The sequence below is a fragment of the Globicephala melas genome, chromosome 8 (assembly GCF_963455315.2).
Source record: "Globicephala melas chromosome 8, mGloMel1.2, whole genome shotgun sequence".
In the NCBI taxonomy this organism is placed as follows: domain Eukaryota; kingdom Metazoa; phylum Chordata; class Mammalia; order Artiodactyla; family Delphinidae; genus Globicephala; species Globicephala melas.
The window spans coordinates 43,175,038-43,192,218 of NC_083321.1; the positions used below are offsets into that span (position 1 = coordinate 43,175,038).

The 17,181-nt window shown below is 46.8% G+C and overlaps 1 protein-coding gene across 1 annotated transcript in view; it reads right to left on the bottom strand.

Moving 5' to 3' along the window:
- The window catches only part of MICAL2 (microtubule associated monooxygenase, calponin and LIM domain containing 2), a 215,152-nt gene that overhangs the window by 49,755 nt on the left and 148,216 nt on the right, over nt 1–17,181 (bottom strand). The window contains exons 29-31 of the mRNA XM_060303498.2: nt 12,422–12,496; nt 7,586–7,722; nt 5,055–6,396 (exon numbers count right to left, since the gene is read on the bottom strand). Of these exons, the coding sequence (XP_060159481.1) occupies nt 5,055–6,396; nt 7,586–7,722; nt 12,422–12,496 (1,554 nt within the window). The remainder of the gene's footprint in view (nt 1–5,054; nt 6,397–7,585; nt 7,723–12,421; nt 12,497–17,181) is intronic.

Consider the following 17,181-nt stretch of genomic DNA (forward strand, 5'->3'; position numbering starts at 1 on the left):
CTCTGCTCAGTGTCTCCCAAAGCTGCAGTCAAGGTGTCCACTGGGTTGGGGTCTCATTTGCAGCTAAGGGTTCTCTTCCAGCTCATTCAGATTGTTGGCAGAATTCAGTTCCTAGTGGTTGTAGGACACGGGGTCCGTTTTCTTGCTGGCTGTCAGCTGGTTGTAGCTCCTAGAAGCCTCCTGCTCATAAGTTCTCTCACTGCATGACAGGTAACTCCTTTGAGGCCAGCAGGACCATGTTTTTCTCATGCTTTGAATTTCTGACTTCGGGAAGGGCCCAGTCCTTGTTAAGGGCTCACCCGATTACGTTAGGCCTACCCATTTCCCTTTTGATGAACTCAAACTCAGTTGTCTTGGAACTTAATTACAATTGCAAAACCCCATACCCTAAGCACAGGAGTGAGAGCCACCATATTCACATTCCACCATACTCAAGAGGACGAGAGTACACAGGGCAAGAACATGGGAGGCAGGCAGCATGGGGTCCTCTCAGAATTTTGCCTACCACAAGACTGAATGATTCAAATTTATAAAGTCAAAAAATTGCAAAAATAATCTAAGATGACAGAAGTCAGATGGTACGCACTTTTGTTGGGTGGCACATATATTTGGGAGGAAGCATGAGGGAGTCTTCTGAATGCTGGTAGTGTTCTATATCTTGATCTCCAAGGTGATTACACAAATGTGCACTTTGCAAAAATTCATCAGTTTTGTACTTAATATTTGTGCATGTATTTTATACTGCAATAAATATTTTACACAAAAATTTTAAAAGAGAGGTTCTCAGGGTGCTTTGTTTAACTACATAGAGGAGCAATAATTAGCATTAAAATTGTTGGTATAAAATTGGCACTGGTAAGCGCTTGAAGTCAGTTTATGCCCCCAAGTAAAAGACTCTGAGAAGTTTATGTTTACCAATAATTTACCTGGCAAGGTGTGTTGTAAAAATGAGAAAAATTAAATTTCAGCTGGCTCTTTATTCAAGTGATCATAAATCTGAGGTATTTCCATTTGAATAAATTTTGAAAGTTTCTCACTCTCCGTTTCAATACTGTTTTCTCTCTCTATTGCACGGAAGTGTGCAGGAAGTTAAGTGAGCTCTGTGTGTGTGTGTGTGTGTGTGTGTGTGTGTGTGTGTGTGTGTGTATTTGTGATTGGTAGGCTGGGCGAGGGCAGGGAAATACAAGGAAACTAATGGGCCTTATCTGATAGGGTAGGTAAAATCTTTACATTCTTAGGATACTGACTTAAGAACACCTCAGAAACACAAAGCTCTTCTATGCGATGGGTCCAGGTACTATTTTCAGAGCTGGTCAGCTTTAACCTAATTCCATTCTGCACTCCCATTCTGTTCCAAGCTAAGGAAGTCACACCACTTCCTAATGAATATAAATGAAGGCAGCCCTCCGTGGAAAATAAATCAGGAAAACACATTTACCCCAACTTATTCTAATCAGCACATACAGAAGTCATATAAATAGGATGTAAGTAAACTAAAGGCTAATCTCACTATGAATTTGATGCAAAAATCTTAAATAAAATATCAGCAAACAGAACAGAAAAGTATATTAAATAATAAGACACCATGACTGAGTGGTATTTATTTCAGCAATACAAGGATGGTTCAGTATCAGCGAATCCATTACACAATTCATACTATTAATTAAACTATGGAGCAAAAATCATGCAGTCATCTCAAATTGTGCTAACATTTAAAAAAATTCAACATCCATTCATGATTTAAAACAGGACTGGATGGGTATTTTCTCAAAATATATCTGGGTCAACCCAGAAGCCAGCACCATGCTTAAATGGGAAAACATTTAATGAGATGCATTCTCATTAAAGTTCAGAATACAATATAGAAACCATTATCACTACCTTAATATTGTTCTAGAGATGGTGGAAACCAAAGAAACTAGGAAACAAAATAAGTTAGTGCTACACAACTTAAAAACAAGAGGTAAAATTATCATTATTTGTAGATGTTATGACTGTATATTTGGAGAGGACCTAGGAGAAGTCATTGAAAAACATTTACAAGCAAAGAGAATTTAGTAAAAATGGATGGGTCAAAAATTACTATACAGAAATCAATAAATTTCATATACACAACAGTAGGAGGATAAAATGGAAAATATCTTATTTATAACAGCAACAAAAACAAACATATCTAGTAATAAACTTAACAATAAATATGCAAGATCTGTATGATATAAACTTTAGAATATTCCAGAGGGTCACAAAAAAAGATATGGGTAAATGGAAAGGCAATTCATATCATAAGGTTGTAAATTCTCACCGAGTTAGTTTGTAAACTTAATCCCATAAAAGTACTCACAGCATTTTGGGGGTACATAGGCAAGCTAATGCTAAGTCCATATAGAATATCAAAGAAGCAAGAAGAGCCAGGAAAGTTTTGAAAGAGAAGATCAATAATGAAATACTCTTCCTACCAGATGGTAAAATACAGAATTTTTTAAATATATAAAGGAAAATAATCAAAACAGTATGGAACTGATACATAACAGACAACTCAATAGAATATAATAGATGGTGTGGAAATCAGTCCAAGTACAGGAATCTGATCTATGATAAAGATGTCATCTCACATAAGAGAAGAAAAGATGAATATTCACTAAATTATTTTAGGATAACCAAAGAGACATCTAAAAAAAGAAGGTTGGATCCATAGCTCACATTTTATACTAGGGTAATTTCTTGATATAAACATATAAATGTAAAAAAATAAGAAACTTTGTCCATAAACTTAGAAAAAGTTCTTTCTGAATTATATTGTACAAAGCCCAGAAGCCATAAAATGGAAAATTGCTACAACTATTATATAAAAGTAAAATTTTATGTGGCAAAAATCACCATAAACAAAGTTAAACGCAAACAAGAAGCTGGAAAAAGTATTTGTAATTTATATCACAAGAAAAAAGCTAAGTTTCCCTTTTACAAGAGTCCCTACATATTATCAAGAAAAATACCAACAACCCAACAGAAAACTAGATAAAGACAGAAACAACAGTTCACAGAAAAGGAAATACAAATGACTCTTCAATGTATGAAGAGATGCTCAATCTGTAATCAGGCTGGTAAAGATTTTTTTTTAAAGTTGGGTAGCGCACTGCAGTGTAGAAATAGCACTCTCATACTTTGCTGCTGGGGAGGGTGAAGCAGCACCACTTTGATGGAGGACCATTTGGCAATATCTATCAAAATTCTCAATTCACATGTACTGTGTTCCAGCACTTCCACTTCTAGGAATTTATCTCAGAGGTAAATTCACACATATGCCAAATGGCCCAAGTTCTTCATTATTGTAGCACTGTTTGCAATAACAAAATTTTGAAATACTTAAGCTTTCCATCACAGGGGACTGACTGGCTACGTAAATTATGGTACATCTGCACAATGGAATACCATGGAGCTATGAAATGAAGGAGAAAGTTCTTTATGTACTAACACAGAATGATCTCCAAAATAAAATTAAAAGTTCAAAAAAAGTATGTACAATATGCTAGCATGTTATTATTTGTTCAAAAAAGAAAGAATATGATATGTAAATTTTCTCATATATTCATAAATTTTGTCTGGAAGAATGCCCAAGAACCTGATAATAGTATCTGTCATCAGGGATAGGACCTGGACGGCTCAGGGACAGACAGGGACAGGGATGGGAGATAGGACTATTCATTTTGTGCCTTTTGTACCCTTTTATTTTGAGCCATGTGAATGTATTATCTATCAAAAAATGCACAGCATGATTAAACTTTATGATGTAATAAAAAGGGTGTAGGTATGCACCAGCCTGTCCATGCTAATCCTGAATTGGCTGAAAATAAAGTCTCTTGTTAATCTGTATAGCTTTTTGAGTAAAGCACCAAAAGAGAGAAATAATTTTTTGCTTGAAAACTGAAGTTTCAAAATAAAAGTTAAATGTTTTTAAAGTTTAAAGAAATACAGAAAAAGTTCTCAACAATAGGGATGGTAGAATCAGTTTGTTTAAAGCAATCAAACAAATAGCAACAACAAAAAAGTGTTTACACTGTCTCTAAGGATATGAGAGATTGTTACTTTTAAAAAATATTTCCTTATTGTTGAATTATTCTGATCTCTTGATATATTAATTAATTTTGTAATTTGAAAAATTATAATCGGATTTAAATATAAAAAAGCCTTAGGTCCCATTGGTAGCCAAATATACATACGTGTGTTTAACCTAGTAATAAAAAAAATACAAGTTTAAAAGAGACCATTTTCTTGACTAGTAAAATAGCAACACTGAAAAAATATGATACTGAATGCAGGTAACAGTGTGGTGAAAAGGGTACTCTCATTAATGGTGAAATATAAACTGGTACCTTCCCCTTGTTTTAATTGAAATTTACAACACGCCGTTGTAAGAAATAACACAGAAAGAACCTATATAGTCTTTACCCGTACAATTCTCTTTTAAAAAACAATTTGTCAGTGTCAGTTAAGAATCTTAAAAAACTCACACTTTTCAACTAGTAATTCCATTTCTTAGAACCTATCCTAAAAAAATATAACTCAAAGAAGAGAAAAAGCTATATGCATAAAAATGTTCATTCAATACCATATATAAAATATAAATATATTCATATATATATGTGTTAAACGATAATAAAATAGTTCATTAAATAATAACATAAACACTAGACAGAATATTCTACAGCCATTATATCACATTTCTGTAGACTATGAGGTAACTGGCTTAATAGCTATGATATAATGTTGCTTTAAAAGATAAAATTTTATGTATAATAGTGAAAAATATTCATATGGTCAATGAGTGGGAAAGTAGCGGAATTATGGTTGATTCTTTGCCTCTTCCAAAACTTTCTAGAATGTAATTTCAAATTTAATTTTTTCAGACTTTTTTCAAATTTTCTAAATTCAAGTTTTCCTACTTTTGTCAGAATTTAATTTGAGAAGCAAAAAGAGATGAAAGATGCCTGCTTGTTAACCCAATAACTAATTGCCCGGCATGAACGGTAGACTTTTGTTAGGAGAGAGCCACTTACTTGCATCTTTCTCTGGAGAAGGAGGAGGGACCCCCTGCCCCAGACAGGTGCCATTGACCAGCTTCTCTGGGGGCTGGGCATTGCCCATGGGCGGCACCTTCCCCTTGGGGCTGCTGAAGAGGTCTTGCAGGTCCTTTCTTGGTCTGGATTCTCGGAGGAAACTCTCAAAAGATTTGTCTTTGAGTCTGAGGGAGGAAAAGAGTGAGGTCTTTTTCTTGGGATCCCTGGAAGCATCTGGGACGGTCTCTTGCAAACTCACTTTCTCCAGGAGGGTGGGGACATCTTCGATCTTGCTGCAGGGTGGGGACACGAGTGCAGGAAATGTCTTGGATGACTGGTTGGGCAAACTGTGGGTGCGGAGGGCAGGGTCAGGAGGGCTCGGGGCTGAGGGCTGGGCAGCCCTGGCGGCTGGGGGGCCCAGGGAGAAGAAGGCTGAGGCCCTGCTCGCTATGTCTCTCTTGGGGGACCGTTGGTCCCAGTCTTTACTGGAGCTGCTTTTCCGAAGGTTGAATGAGCGAGTGCAAGCGTGGGGTGGGCTGGTGGGCAAAGTCTTTGACTCTAGCTTGGCCCAGGCCTTTCTGCCATTGTCGGAATTGGGGAGGAGCGGCTCCAGGGACCTCCGGATGGCGTTGGCTATGAGCCGCAGCGGGGACTTGGGCGGGGCCACGCTTTGCTCCCTGGGAGTCCGTTCAGCTGGGGTCCTCATCTTCTCCTGAGCCTCTCTCTGGGCTGGTAAGGTCTCTCTCACTGCCCGAGGGAGCAGCAAGGGGCGGACTGGTTTCAGCACACCTCCTCCTCGGCCATTCTCGGGGCTTTTCTGGGAAAGTCGCACCCTGGCTTCCAGGCGCAAGCTCTTAGGGTTGGAGTCATTCCAATCTAGCAACCTAGTCTTCTGCTCCCGAGTGAGAAGCAGCTTCTTTAAGCCCGACTTCTTCTCCTCTGCCAGCTCTGACCTACCCTCCTCTCCCCTCCTGGGTCTGGTACTCCCTTCTCCAGGGTCCTCTCCAGCCCTGGGAGACAGCTGTTGGTCTGGCGAGCACCTGTCCTTCCCTCCAGTGGGGTGTGGGCCTCTGTGGGTGCTTCTGGTACCCACAGGAGGGGCCTCTGCTTCCTGACTCCCATCAGAAGCCATCTCTGCAGGGCCGGATGGCCTCGAGCTTTCGAGGCCGTCTCCACCAGGCCTCACCAGGCAGTATTCTGTCTGCTCCAGCACCTGGCCATGAGGGATATGCAGGGGGATTTCCTTGGGTGGTCCTTGGGTTCTGGCTTGCCTCAGAAAGCCTGGGGTGGAAGGACTGAAATGACCTCTCGAGACCTGAGAAGGAGGGTTGCAAACTGTCACCTGGAAGGGACAGGCAAAAAGGAGCAGTGATTTTTAGAAGTTCCCAGCATTTATTTATATGAGGAACGCACATCTCAGTCTATAGCCCCCTCCCTTCCTCTCTCGGATACCCAAAGTCAAAAAGAATTCTGCCTAGGATGATTTCAGAGGGCCACTCTTCCTTCTAAGTGGCTGCCTTGGGATGGGCTGGAATTGGCCCAGAGCCCCCATATCACTGACCAGTCTTTCCTGAGCCTTAGATTAGGTGGGTAGGAATCTAGAAAGGAAAGCAAAGTCACTGACAAGCTCCTGGGCCAGTGAGGGGACGGCTGGCCTGGTCCCTGTGGGTGGCCAGGCACGTAAGGAAGCTCAGCCATGGCCCCTACTAAAGGGCACATTCCACCCATAGGTATGTTCCTCCAACAACCGAGAAACCAAGGCTTCTTCTTTGGAGACCATTAAGGTAAGGTAGACAGCTACCCTTCTGGCTTGGAGCTGTGGTGGCAGGATAGCCTTTAGGATCTTCCAGTGACCCTTCAAAACCTGACTCATGCCTCTCACCACTGAGAAAGCAGCCATGTCTAGCATGCAGGAGCTTGGCCCTTGGCAAAGGGAGAATATAGAAGACTGGAGAAGCAGTGACTGTGCCCTGCCAAGAGCTCTGGTCATGGGAGCTTCACAAGAGTCTGTACTTTTCTGTCTTAGATCTTCTACTTCCCAGAGCCTAGAACAAGGTCTGGCAGGTAATAGAGGCTTGATAAACCCATATTGAAGGAAAGAGTCCAACCATGACTGTCTCGGTGATGCCATTTTCTATTCAAGGGGGTGTTGCTTCCAAGGTCCTCAGCTGCTACCAAAGGTACCCTGCGTTCTGTGCCTGCCATCCTACAGCTGCCAGCTCCTCTACCCCCTCTGTGAGGCCCTCAAGGGCAGAGCACAAGCCCTAGCAGCTCTCAGATCCCACGCCCTGTAAAGTCTGCTGAACGAGTGGGTGGCTGTGCCCTCCGTGGCTGAGAAGGAGCAGGGTGCACTTTCGTGGAATGGACGAGTGAAGAGGTGTGGGGTGGACTCCTGACAGAGCATCCCTCTGGCCCTGGCTGTGCACCTGGGGTGACCCAAGGGTGCTGGGAATCCAGAGCTCAGTGTGGAAGTGGGAGGAGTACAGGCAGCTTGTCGTCCTCCACCTGCGCAGGGCCCTGAGGGCACTTACCTGAGGCGGGGAGAAGCTATCCAGAGCGTGTGGGACGCCAGCTGAAGAAGAAGACGGCAGAGAAGGCGAAGGCGAAGGGGAAGGAGAAGCTTCCTTTGGAGGCGCCATAGGTCTTTTGTTGTTCACTGGTGTCATATCTACCAAGGACAGAACACGCTCTCCATTACAGACTTGTAGCTTCCTTATTTTATCAGGAAAAGAGGAGGTTTTCAGTGAAGCTCCTCTCTATAGAGTCAGAAGGAGGAAGATGCCAGAGACGGATTCAGAGGCCCCGGAGCCCACTGCTTGGGACTTGGAAGAACAGGCATAGGAGTGTTGAACAGGCTCCTGCGGGGGAAGTAGGTCCCAGGACGAAAAGTCCAAGAACCACTGTGTCTCACACACACGTGAGAATGTCCCCGAGAGTGAGAACAGGGGTCTCCAGGCTGTTTCCGGGAAACGGACATCTACCTCTAAGGTTTGCCCTAGAGCCATCGTGGTGGGGAGCTGGGGCTGCATTAAATCACTTAGTCGATAAACCACCTGAGGCCTCTTCCCGTAAGATGCACGCTGGACCATTCGCCACGGGCATAGACAGGAGAGGCAGTCACCGCCCAGGAAACGGGCTCTTCCTCCCACATGTGTATCACGGGGCTCTCAGACGAGATGGTTAGTTTGAGATTTTAAGAGAACACAAGGGAGGGAGGTTATAATCAAATCATTTGAAGCATATGGAGTGGAGTTCGTGCCAAGCTCCTGTGGGTCAGGGAACAAATGAGAGCCAGTGCATGTGCTGTCCTTCTCGACGGGAGAAAGGAGTGTGGCCAGGGCCGAGGACGAGCCTCATCCTGAACTGTGGGAGCTGAACCCAATTAGTCTAGTTACAGCAGAATTCCGACAGATGTCGCCTATAAGATCAATCTCATTCCCTCTCTCATGAGTGCACACACACACGTGCGCACACAGGCCCCCCTAGTAACCTTAATCTAAACTCTCGAGCATTTTGTTTCCCTCTTGGACCGTTTCAATAATAGGTCCTCAAAGGGATTCAGGAGACACCATCCTCACTTCTGGATTTGCCCACTCAATGTCTGACCCTTCAGCCCAGCCAGCTCTCCTGTTAGCCTTCCTGGCACATAAAGGCTGTTCCACAGAGACTTCCCAGGACCACTGTCTCTAACGACCCACTCCTGTCAGACTTCCTGCTTCTGGCGGCTCAGCTGACCCACTTCCCTTTCCCTCCAAGGTGTCCAGCCTTCAGATTTCAGCTTGTCTCTAAACACAATCCCCTGGCCTCAGTTTCCCCAAAGCTTTGGCTGAGAGGTTCCTCCTCTGGGACCCACCCAGGCCAGGCTAAACCCAGGCCTCACTCCAAGAGGAGTTCCTTCCAGACCCGTGTGCACAGCGGAGCCACACAGGGGGTTGTCAGTACTCCGTCCTGCTTTCCTCTTACAAATGCAAGCACGTTAGAGCTTGCGTCCCAGGCCCGGGCTCTGAAAAGCTGGCCACACACACCATCGGCAAGCTCCCCAAGGGAAGCGCTCCAGGGGAAAAGGTAACTTGGGGGAACAGATCTGAGGGCGGCAGGAAGGAGCTGCTGGGGACAAAGGCTACTGGCTGCCAGGAGCTGACGCTGGGTGGGGGGTGGGGGCGGCTGGCCGGCCTGCCTGTCACCCGAACCCCCTTCTCAGCCCCCAATTAGATGGTTCGAGCCTAAAAAGGGAAAAGTTGTGAGCCAGTTGTTGCCTTGCTTCCTGTCCTCAGCTTGCCAAATTCCTGCTGAATTCCTTCTCCTCCTCTTCCTGGCCCCCTCATTCTCCTCTCTCTGCCACCTCCTGAATCAAACTCCTGAACTTGTCCCAAAGTCCCCTCAGCTCCACAGACTGCCTTTTTGTTCCCCCGAGGAGCGATCCGGGAACCCTGCGACACAGAGCCAGGACACCTTGGGAGCCAAGCTGATAGGAAAGCCTTGGGGTTCTCAAGGTCATGACCTGGGAGCTGCCCCCCTCTCCTGTGTCTAATCCCCAACCCCACCCAGCAAGTGGGATCTCTCTCCACACGTGAGCCTCAAGACTGTCTTCAGGATAGAAATTGGGGGCAGGGGGCTTGAGGAGGTGGGGGAAGCAAAACACCTGCCATTCAAGCCACTGCCTGGGAGGTGGGCAGTGCCTAGGAATGGAAGGGGAGGCCGGAGCCCAGCTGACAGGTGACGGGAAATTTCACCCACCTGAGGCCTTTGGCTTCCCTCAGAGGATGGTAAAGGGGAGCCTGGGACCCCCACCCCTGTCACACCCACACCAGCCACCTGACACATTGAGTTACGTAACCCCTCAGTTTCATCTGAAAAATGGGAACCCTAGTGCTGTTTCATGCGGAAGCTAAAGAAATAAAATGGGATAAAAAGAGGTGCCCAGTGCAAAGCACAAAGTAAATGCCACATGCTAGCTAAATATTCATTCCATCCCCTTCCCTTCCTCCCATGCACGTGAGTGGTGTCCAATAAAGGCACCGCTAAACGGCTGACCTGTTCCGGGGGGTAGGAGGTGCTGCACATCCACCCTGGCCAGGATTCCTCTAACTCACGGCCCACAGGCTTGGTTCTCATTGACCAACTCAGGTCCTTCTCGCCCTGTCTTGTTTTGCTTGAAACCTCAGCATGGTCCAGCCAGGTCTGCCCTGCCCTCTGCAGGAACCTCAGTCCTGGGTGCCACTGGCCCTTCCAGTCCCATTGTGCAAAGGAGGTCGATGAACAGATCAGGGTCTGGATTACAGCTCCTCCCATATCCCTCCTGGGTCAGCTGCCTCTTCTCTGGGCCCTCTGGCAATGGAGGCCTTTCCCTTGATCCTAGAGGTCATTCTGGTGAGTATGGTCAGCTGGGTGAGGGCGATAAGGGCAGGCACGCAGCCCCCTCCATCCTCTTGCCTGGGGCTGGGGCCAGAGCCAGCCTTAACAGGGCAGTGAAGGAATAGAGGAGTTGGTGTGCCCCAAGCTCTGCTCCCTCCCACAGGACCAGCCTTGCCCAATGGGTTTCCTTTTGGGCAAAATGAAGATGACCAAAAAGATGGCTCTGAGGGTTTTCACAAAGACTGGGATTCCAGGGTGCAGCTCCCCAGAACTTGGAGCTTAGGCAATACTCAAATCCTCCCAAAGTCTTGGAACACCCTCTAGGGGCTGCAGCCTGCTCAGGCCTAACCCACGTTCTCTATTTGTTCCTGCACTGAGTTCAACTCAGTTCAGCCAGCTTGGTTCCTGGTTCTTTAGTTTGTTCATTCATTTGTTCATTCATTCATTCATTCATTCATTCATTCATCCACTTATTCATTCATTCTGCAAGCAAGGACTGGGTGCCCCTTCTGCACCAGGCTCATGCTAGGCACTAAGCCCATAGAAATGATTCAAACTCAAGGCCTGCCCTCATACCAGCTTTTACATGCACTTGAGAACCCACGCCTGATACTCCTGGGGTAACTAAAGACACAGCTGAGAAACCAGGCCGCTGGTTAGCAGCCCCCTCTCTCCTGTGCCTCCTCCAGCGCCCACACCCTGCTGTGAGGGTCCCCCGCCAGACTCCCTGCTCTCACTCCAGATCAGGAACTTCTTGAGGGCGGGGCTGGGCCCCTTGCACTGGTGGCACTCAGTGAAGTCGGCTGGAAGCACTGGATGGAATCTGCACCCAAATGGACCCATCCACAGAAGCAGAATTCCCATGACTGGGGAGGGGCTGAGGTGCGGAGTAAATGAGACGCGTGGGAAAGGCCTGCCCCAGGCCTTCGGGAAACGGTGATTCCCTCCTTCCCCTCGCCTTCGCTGCCTGGGATCACACAATGGTTCAAGAGTCATTTTAGGTGGTCCCCAGGTGAAGTGGCCGACTCAGGTGTGCCCTGGTCCTGTTCCAGAAGTGCCCATTGTCCCAGCCTGGCCCGAGTGAAAAGGGCCGCAGGTCTAGGGGTTGCAGAGAATGACTCACTGGCCAGGAGTCAGCGTTGACTCAGCAGGCAGGAGTCAACTAAATTAGCACGCTATTCCATCTCCAGTGTTTCTTTTAAGAAGCCTTCATCTAACCCCAGGTTTTCCTGGGTCTACCCCTCCTACAGCAAGGTCCGGAGAGGGAGCATGGGGGCAGGAGGAGGTGGAAGGCAGCGATGGACTTGGGATCAGATGAAGAGCCCCTGCCCCCTCTCAGGATTGGAGAGATGGAATCTCTGCTCTGTAACTGGGGCAGCGCCAGGAACATGCTGGCCCTGGGACGCTGCGCAACCGGGCACGCGGTCACTGCGCCCCCTAGTGGGAGTCCACTGCCTTGGCACCCGCCGCGGGCCCTGGTCCTCACCCACCTGCTCTCCCCTGGGATGCGGGACCATAACCTGCTCAGAAAAAGGAGCAGCGCGGTGTGTATTTGTGCGTTTGTGTATGTGCGTGTGTGCGATGTGTGTGTGTCTTCGGATTCCTTCACTGCTTTGCCCACTACTGCACGAAGTCAAGCTGATGCCCCCAGCCCAACTCCAGTGTACTGAATCAAAGTGTATAGAGCCCTCAGGTCTCAGTTTCCTCATCTGCGTTTCAAGAAGACTGGAGCGGATGGCTGCTAAGGTCCCTTTCAAGTGCAATTGTAGAGTTCTAAGGCCCTGTGACTCCAGAGTGGGGAGCTGGGGAGGCAGCAGAAAAAGTAGCAAATCCCTTGGAAAGTGCTTCCTCTAGTGAGCAGTGGAAATAGTCCAACAGTACATTTCTTTCCTTGCCCCTCACATCCAGGAGGCCAGTTCAGAGAGGACATGTGAGGAGTGAGAACAGCTGCCCCTGGGAATTCATCAGACAGCTCCTGCCCCCTCCCACCCCCCAGGGAGCTCATGACTCACTCGACTGGAATTTTCTTCTCCCGCTCTGGTATTTGCTGGGAGTTGGAAACTGGAAGCTGTTGGCCCTCTGCAGAACTGTGGTGGGAAAAAGAAAGAGGGAGAGAAGATGGGGAGGGAGGAAGAGTCTGTTAAACGGGTAGGATAAACAGGGAGTTTTTTCTTATGGCCCAGTTACCAAAAGTTAGTAGACTAATGGTCATAATTGACTGAGCCCCTTCCTTTCCTCAGACGGAACCATCCTGTCCCTATGACACACACTTCCAACTTTTCATTCATTCACTCATCAAATTGTTTTGAGACCCTGCTATGGGCCAGGTACTGCCCTCTTTCAGAAAATATCTCAAATTATGAGCCATCATTCTAACTCACCCATTGTTAATAAGCATGTGTGCATGCATGTTTATATGCATACATGTATATACATATGTCCGTATATACACAAGCATATACGACACGTTCATTTTAAGCAGAGCAGCTCTTTGGAGCTGAAGTCTCCCATCAAAGCCCCAAATGTGTCATAGATGAACCAGAGCTGCTCTCATCGAAGCCTGGAAGCTTCAGAAAGCTCCACCCTCTCTCTACCCCCAGAGCCCCCAAAACCCTTTGGGAACAAGTTTTAACTGAACTCCTGGACACTCCATGGCCACAACCCCTCCTCTTGGCCTGCTTCCGATGGAAACACATTTGCAGGATGCTGTGGGCTGCGTTATGAAGACCCTTTGCCCAGCTGGGCCTTGAGAATCAGCTGAGCAAAATTAACATCACAGGCAGAAGAAATGGGTCTTAGCCATTTGGGACCTACGAGTGGGGTGTAAATGTACCCCGCTCCCACACTGGGCCCTCAGATTTGGCCTCAGGCTCCAGGTCTCCGTGGTGGTTCCATCACGGCCGGAGAGAAAGACGGGGCAACGCACACCTGAACGGCTCCCACACGTGGGACCAGGAGGTGTGGAAGGAAAGGAAGCCCGCAGGACTGATGTGGGCGTGGAGAGTGGGTGGGGAAGCTTTGAACACAGCTGGCCCTGCCCGCCCTCTGTCTGCAGGAAGTCCTAGATTCCACTCCCCGCCAGGGCTCAGAGCTGCTGTCAGCTCTTACCAGCCAGGCTGTGGAGCACAGGCGTCCACCCGACCTGGGGGCTTCCTTTCCTCAGCAGGAGGTCGTTCAGCTCCTGAGCTCCTTGGCTCCCCTCCCTTATCAATTTGGAGAGCTTTGCTCCTGCTGTGTCTGGTCTGGCGGTTCCCCATCCCACAGGTCTGCAGTCATAATCAAGCTCACGGGTTTGAGGGGGAGGAGCCTATGTGGATAGGTGAGGGTGCCATCTCCCTGTCTCCCCACTGCAGCATGAACAGTCTACGTACAATGTAGGGCCACTTCCCCCTGCCAAGTGCAAGTCATGGATGTTCTACATAAGGAACAAGCACAGCTGATTCCTGCAGACCAGAGTTAACCTCTTCATCACCTAATGGAGAAATTACTCAAGAAACACAGAAGAGTGCCAGAAGCTCTTACTGCTTCTCCTCGGCTCTTAACTTTGTGGAATGGGATTTATTAGAAATGGTTAAAATTCATGAGAGGTTTTCCATCACTGGTGTTTATAGGGCGTCCATGTACACATTTTTACCACAATAGGAATAGAGTGGGTAGTCATGATTTGATCCGGTAATTTTGAGCAGAGTAAAGCAGGGCTGTTCCCTTCTTTTTAGTTTATAGTATATTTATTTAATGTGTTTATATTTGTTTTAAGGGAGTACTTTTGGAGATCTTAGTGTATGACTCTCTGCAAAAGGAGTAAGAGGGTAAGTATTGTGACACAGGGTGCTGATGACATCATTTTATTAACAATAAATGTCCTCCATAGGCCATTGGACCATCCTGTTATCAAATTATTGCCAGAAAAAAAATGGATAAATACCGATTTTTCTAAATCAGAATAATTTGAGGGCAGATTCCCTCCTAACTGTAACTGGTTTATGTCCAAGAACCCAGTGCACTAGATCAATTCGTTTAGTTGTTTAGGCGTGCATTTTATAACTAATGCATCCAAGCAGGCCTCTAGGAAGCTGCTCTTCTGCGATTCCCAAAGCGCAGGACGTGGCCCTCCTGCCTGGAGGCATCTGGGGTGCTTCCATAAACGCAGATACTGGTCCCCACTCTAGACCCAAGGCATCTGAATCTCTGAAGGAGGGAACCTAGGGATCTGCCTCTTAAGCAGGATTTTTACGAACCACTAAACTAGGTGTTTTAGGGGAGCATTACTGAACATTTTCTATGGCCTCTATTACACAGGGCTCAGTTTCTGTTTTAAACCATCATGGTGGGCATGCTCTATGCTAAAGAACTTTGAGGAGGGGATACGTTCCTTGATGAGCTGTGGCAGTCCCAGAGTCTTTTCAAAGGTGGTAAAACATATACAATATAAAAATCACCATTGTAACCACCTTTAAGTATAGGGTTGAATGGCATTAAGTACATTCACGTTGTTGTGCAAACAGTAATTCCATCCATCTCCGGAACTTCTTCATCCCACTGAAACTCTGTCCCCATTAAACAATAATCCCCATCCACTCTCTTCCCCCAGCCCCTGGTTATCACTTTTCTATACTTTCTGCCTCTGTGACTTTAACTATTCTGGGTGCCTCATAGAAGTGGGATCATACAATACTTGTCCTGGCTTAGTTCACAGTTCACTTAGCATAGTAACTTCAAGTTTCATCCATGTTGTAGCATGTGTCACAACTTCATTCCTTTTTAATGCTGAATAACATTCCATTGTGTGGATATAGCACAATTTGTTTATCCATTCACCTGTTGATGGACATTTGGGTCACTTCTCCTTTCGGCAATTGTGAAAAATGCTGTTATGAGCACGATGTACAAACCAGGCATCTTTTTAAAGCAACATCCTGGTCTTTTTCGGCATGCCCTCGGCTAAGCTCCGAGTCATTTATCCAGGTGAAAATAGTGATTAACAAAGCTCCGTGACACCCACAACATGATGTCAACCCTACACTATCTGGTAAAGTGATGGACTCACCACAACCAGCAACATGAAACACAGAGCTTAGACTATGCCAGCGATTGTAGCCTTACAATGTGGTCTGCTTGGCAGTGATGGAAATCATGATGGATAAAGACAAAACCAACAGAAGATTGCTTGAAAGTCGTGAGGTCTATTCACTTCTCTGTCTACTATGTTTCTTATTCTGGAATTAAACTGGACTGTGAAACAAAATGCTTTAGCCACACGGCCTTGATCTCTCTACCTAACCCCATCCTCCTGGGAGAAGTTCTCTAGCTGAGTCATGTTTTGCTGTCATGCTCTCACCTGCCAGCAAAGGATGCTGCACGAAACAGCCTTGGGAAAACTATTGCTGCATTTTCTGCAGACCCCATTGTTCAAGACACGACCAAACACACCTCTCAATATCATCTATTTGACATGAGCTGGAAGATTTCCATAGGGTGAAGCATTAGGAAAAGTGGTACCGGCTCTGAGACCTGCTGCAAACCAATGTATTTTTTTTCCTTGTGAACAGTCAGAAGTAATTGTCTGTTTCCATTTGAACTCTAGCTGCCAGAAAACTCAGAATCAAATTTATGATTCCACTAGAGCAACTGTTTAGGATCATGGTCTGCCTCTCTGAGGTCTATACCTCCTAAACTGGTTTTCCCTTTCATGTATATATCTTTAGGCTTTATCTTTCATATATATAGACACACAATTTTGTTTTATGTCTTTCTTGTAAGTTGCCTAAAATCCTCTGACAGTTTGAGGAGAAAGGAGAAATGGAGGGAAGGGATGAAAGGTGGGCAGTCTTCGTATCTATAAATGAGGAGGCTGGAGCCCAGGGTGATGGAGAGGCCAGCAGTACCCAAGACTCTGTCCACTGCCTGTGCTAAGCCTCTCTGGACAGCACTACAAACGGTACTTAGCAAATGTGCTTTAATGGCAATTTGTCCTTTTTAAAAACAGCTCACATGAGAGGGTAAATCCAGAGTTTACAGGATTCTGGCCCCAGCCCTGGTCTTCCTGTGAAACCATCACTCGTAAGAACATTTCTAGGTTCATGTGGCAGTTCTGCTCTCGGCCACCAGAGGGAAGCGCAGGACAAGTAGAGCTGCGGCTTTCCCCGGGCAGCTAAGGCCATTGGTCCTGATGATGGCAAGCTGCTATTATAAGCCTGTTTCTTCCCACCCACAGGTCACTAGTTGCCCTTGACTAAATCAAAACATTCAGTTCAAGGCCCTTTATTAAAACAAGCCGGAATGCTAAAGACAATGGCTTCTTTGGGTGTGCAGCATCCAGCACTGGGCCACACCACTTACTAAGCTGTGTGAGTCCTTGGGAAAACACTCAGTCCATTTGAACACCTGTAAAATGGGCTTCATGCTACTTACCTCACATGGTCATCCTGAGGATGAAATGGGGCCGTGTACAGGGAAAGCCCTGGCCAATACAGGCACTCAGTGATACGGCATTTGTTACTGCGCATTCCACAAGTCACCAAGCACTGGTAGTGGCCCTGTGCTGCCCCCTGGTGGCACCAGAGAAACTGTGCTGCTCAGAGAGGTGTGTGGTCCAACAGCAGCTGAGCCCACCTCCTTTTCCCTCACGGGCTATGGAATGCCAGAGGGCCCCTCACAGATATTCAGAGGACGCTGCTCCAGGAAAGAGGGTGCTGGGGCCCCCTTATCTCTGCCTGTGACACATAGCCAGCCAGCCCCCTCCGCCTCCTTCCCACTTGAGATTCCAAAGCTG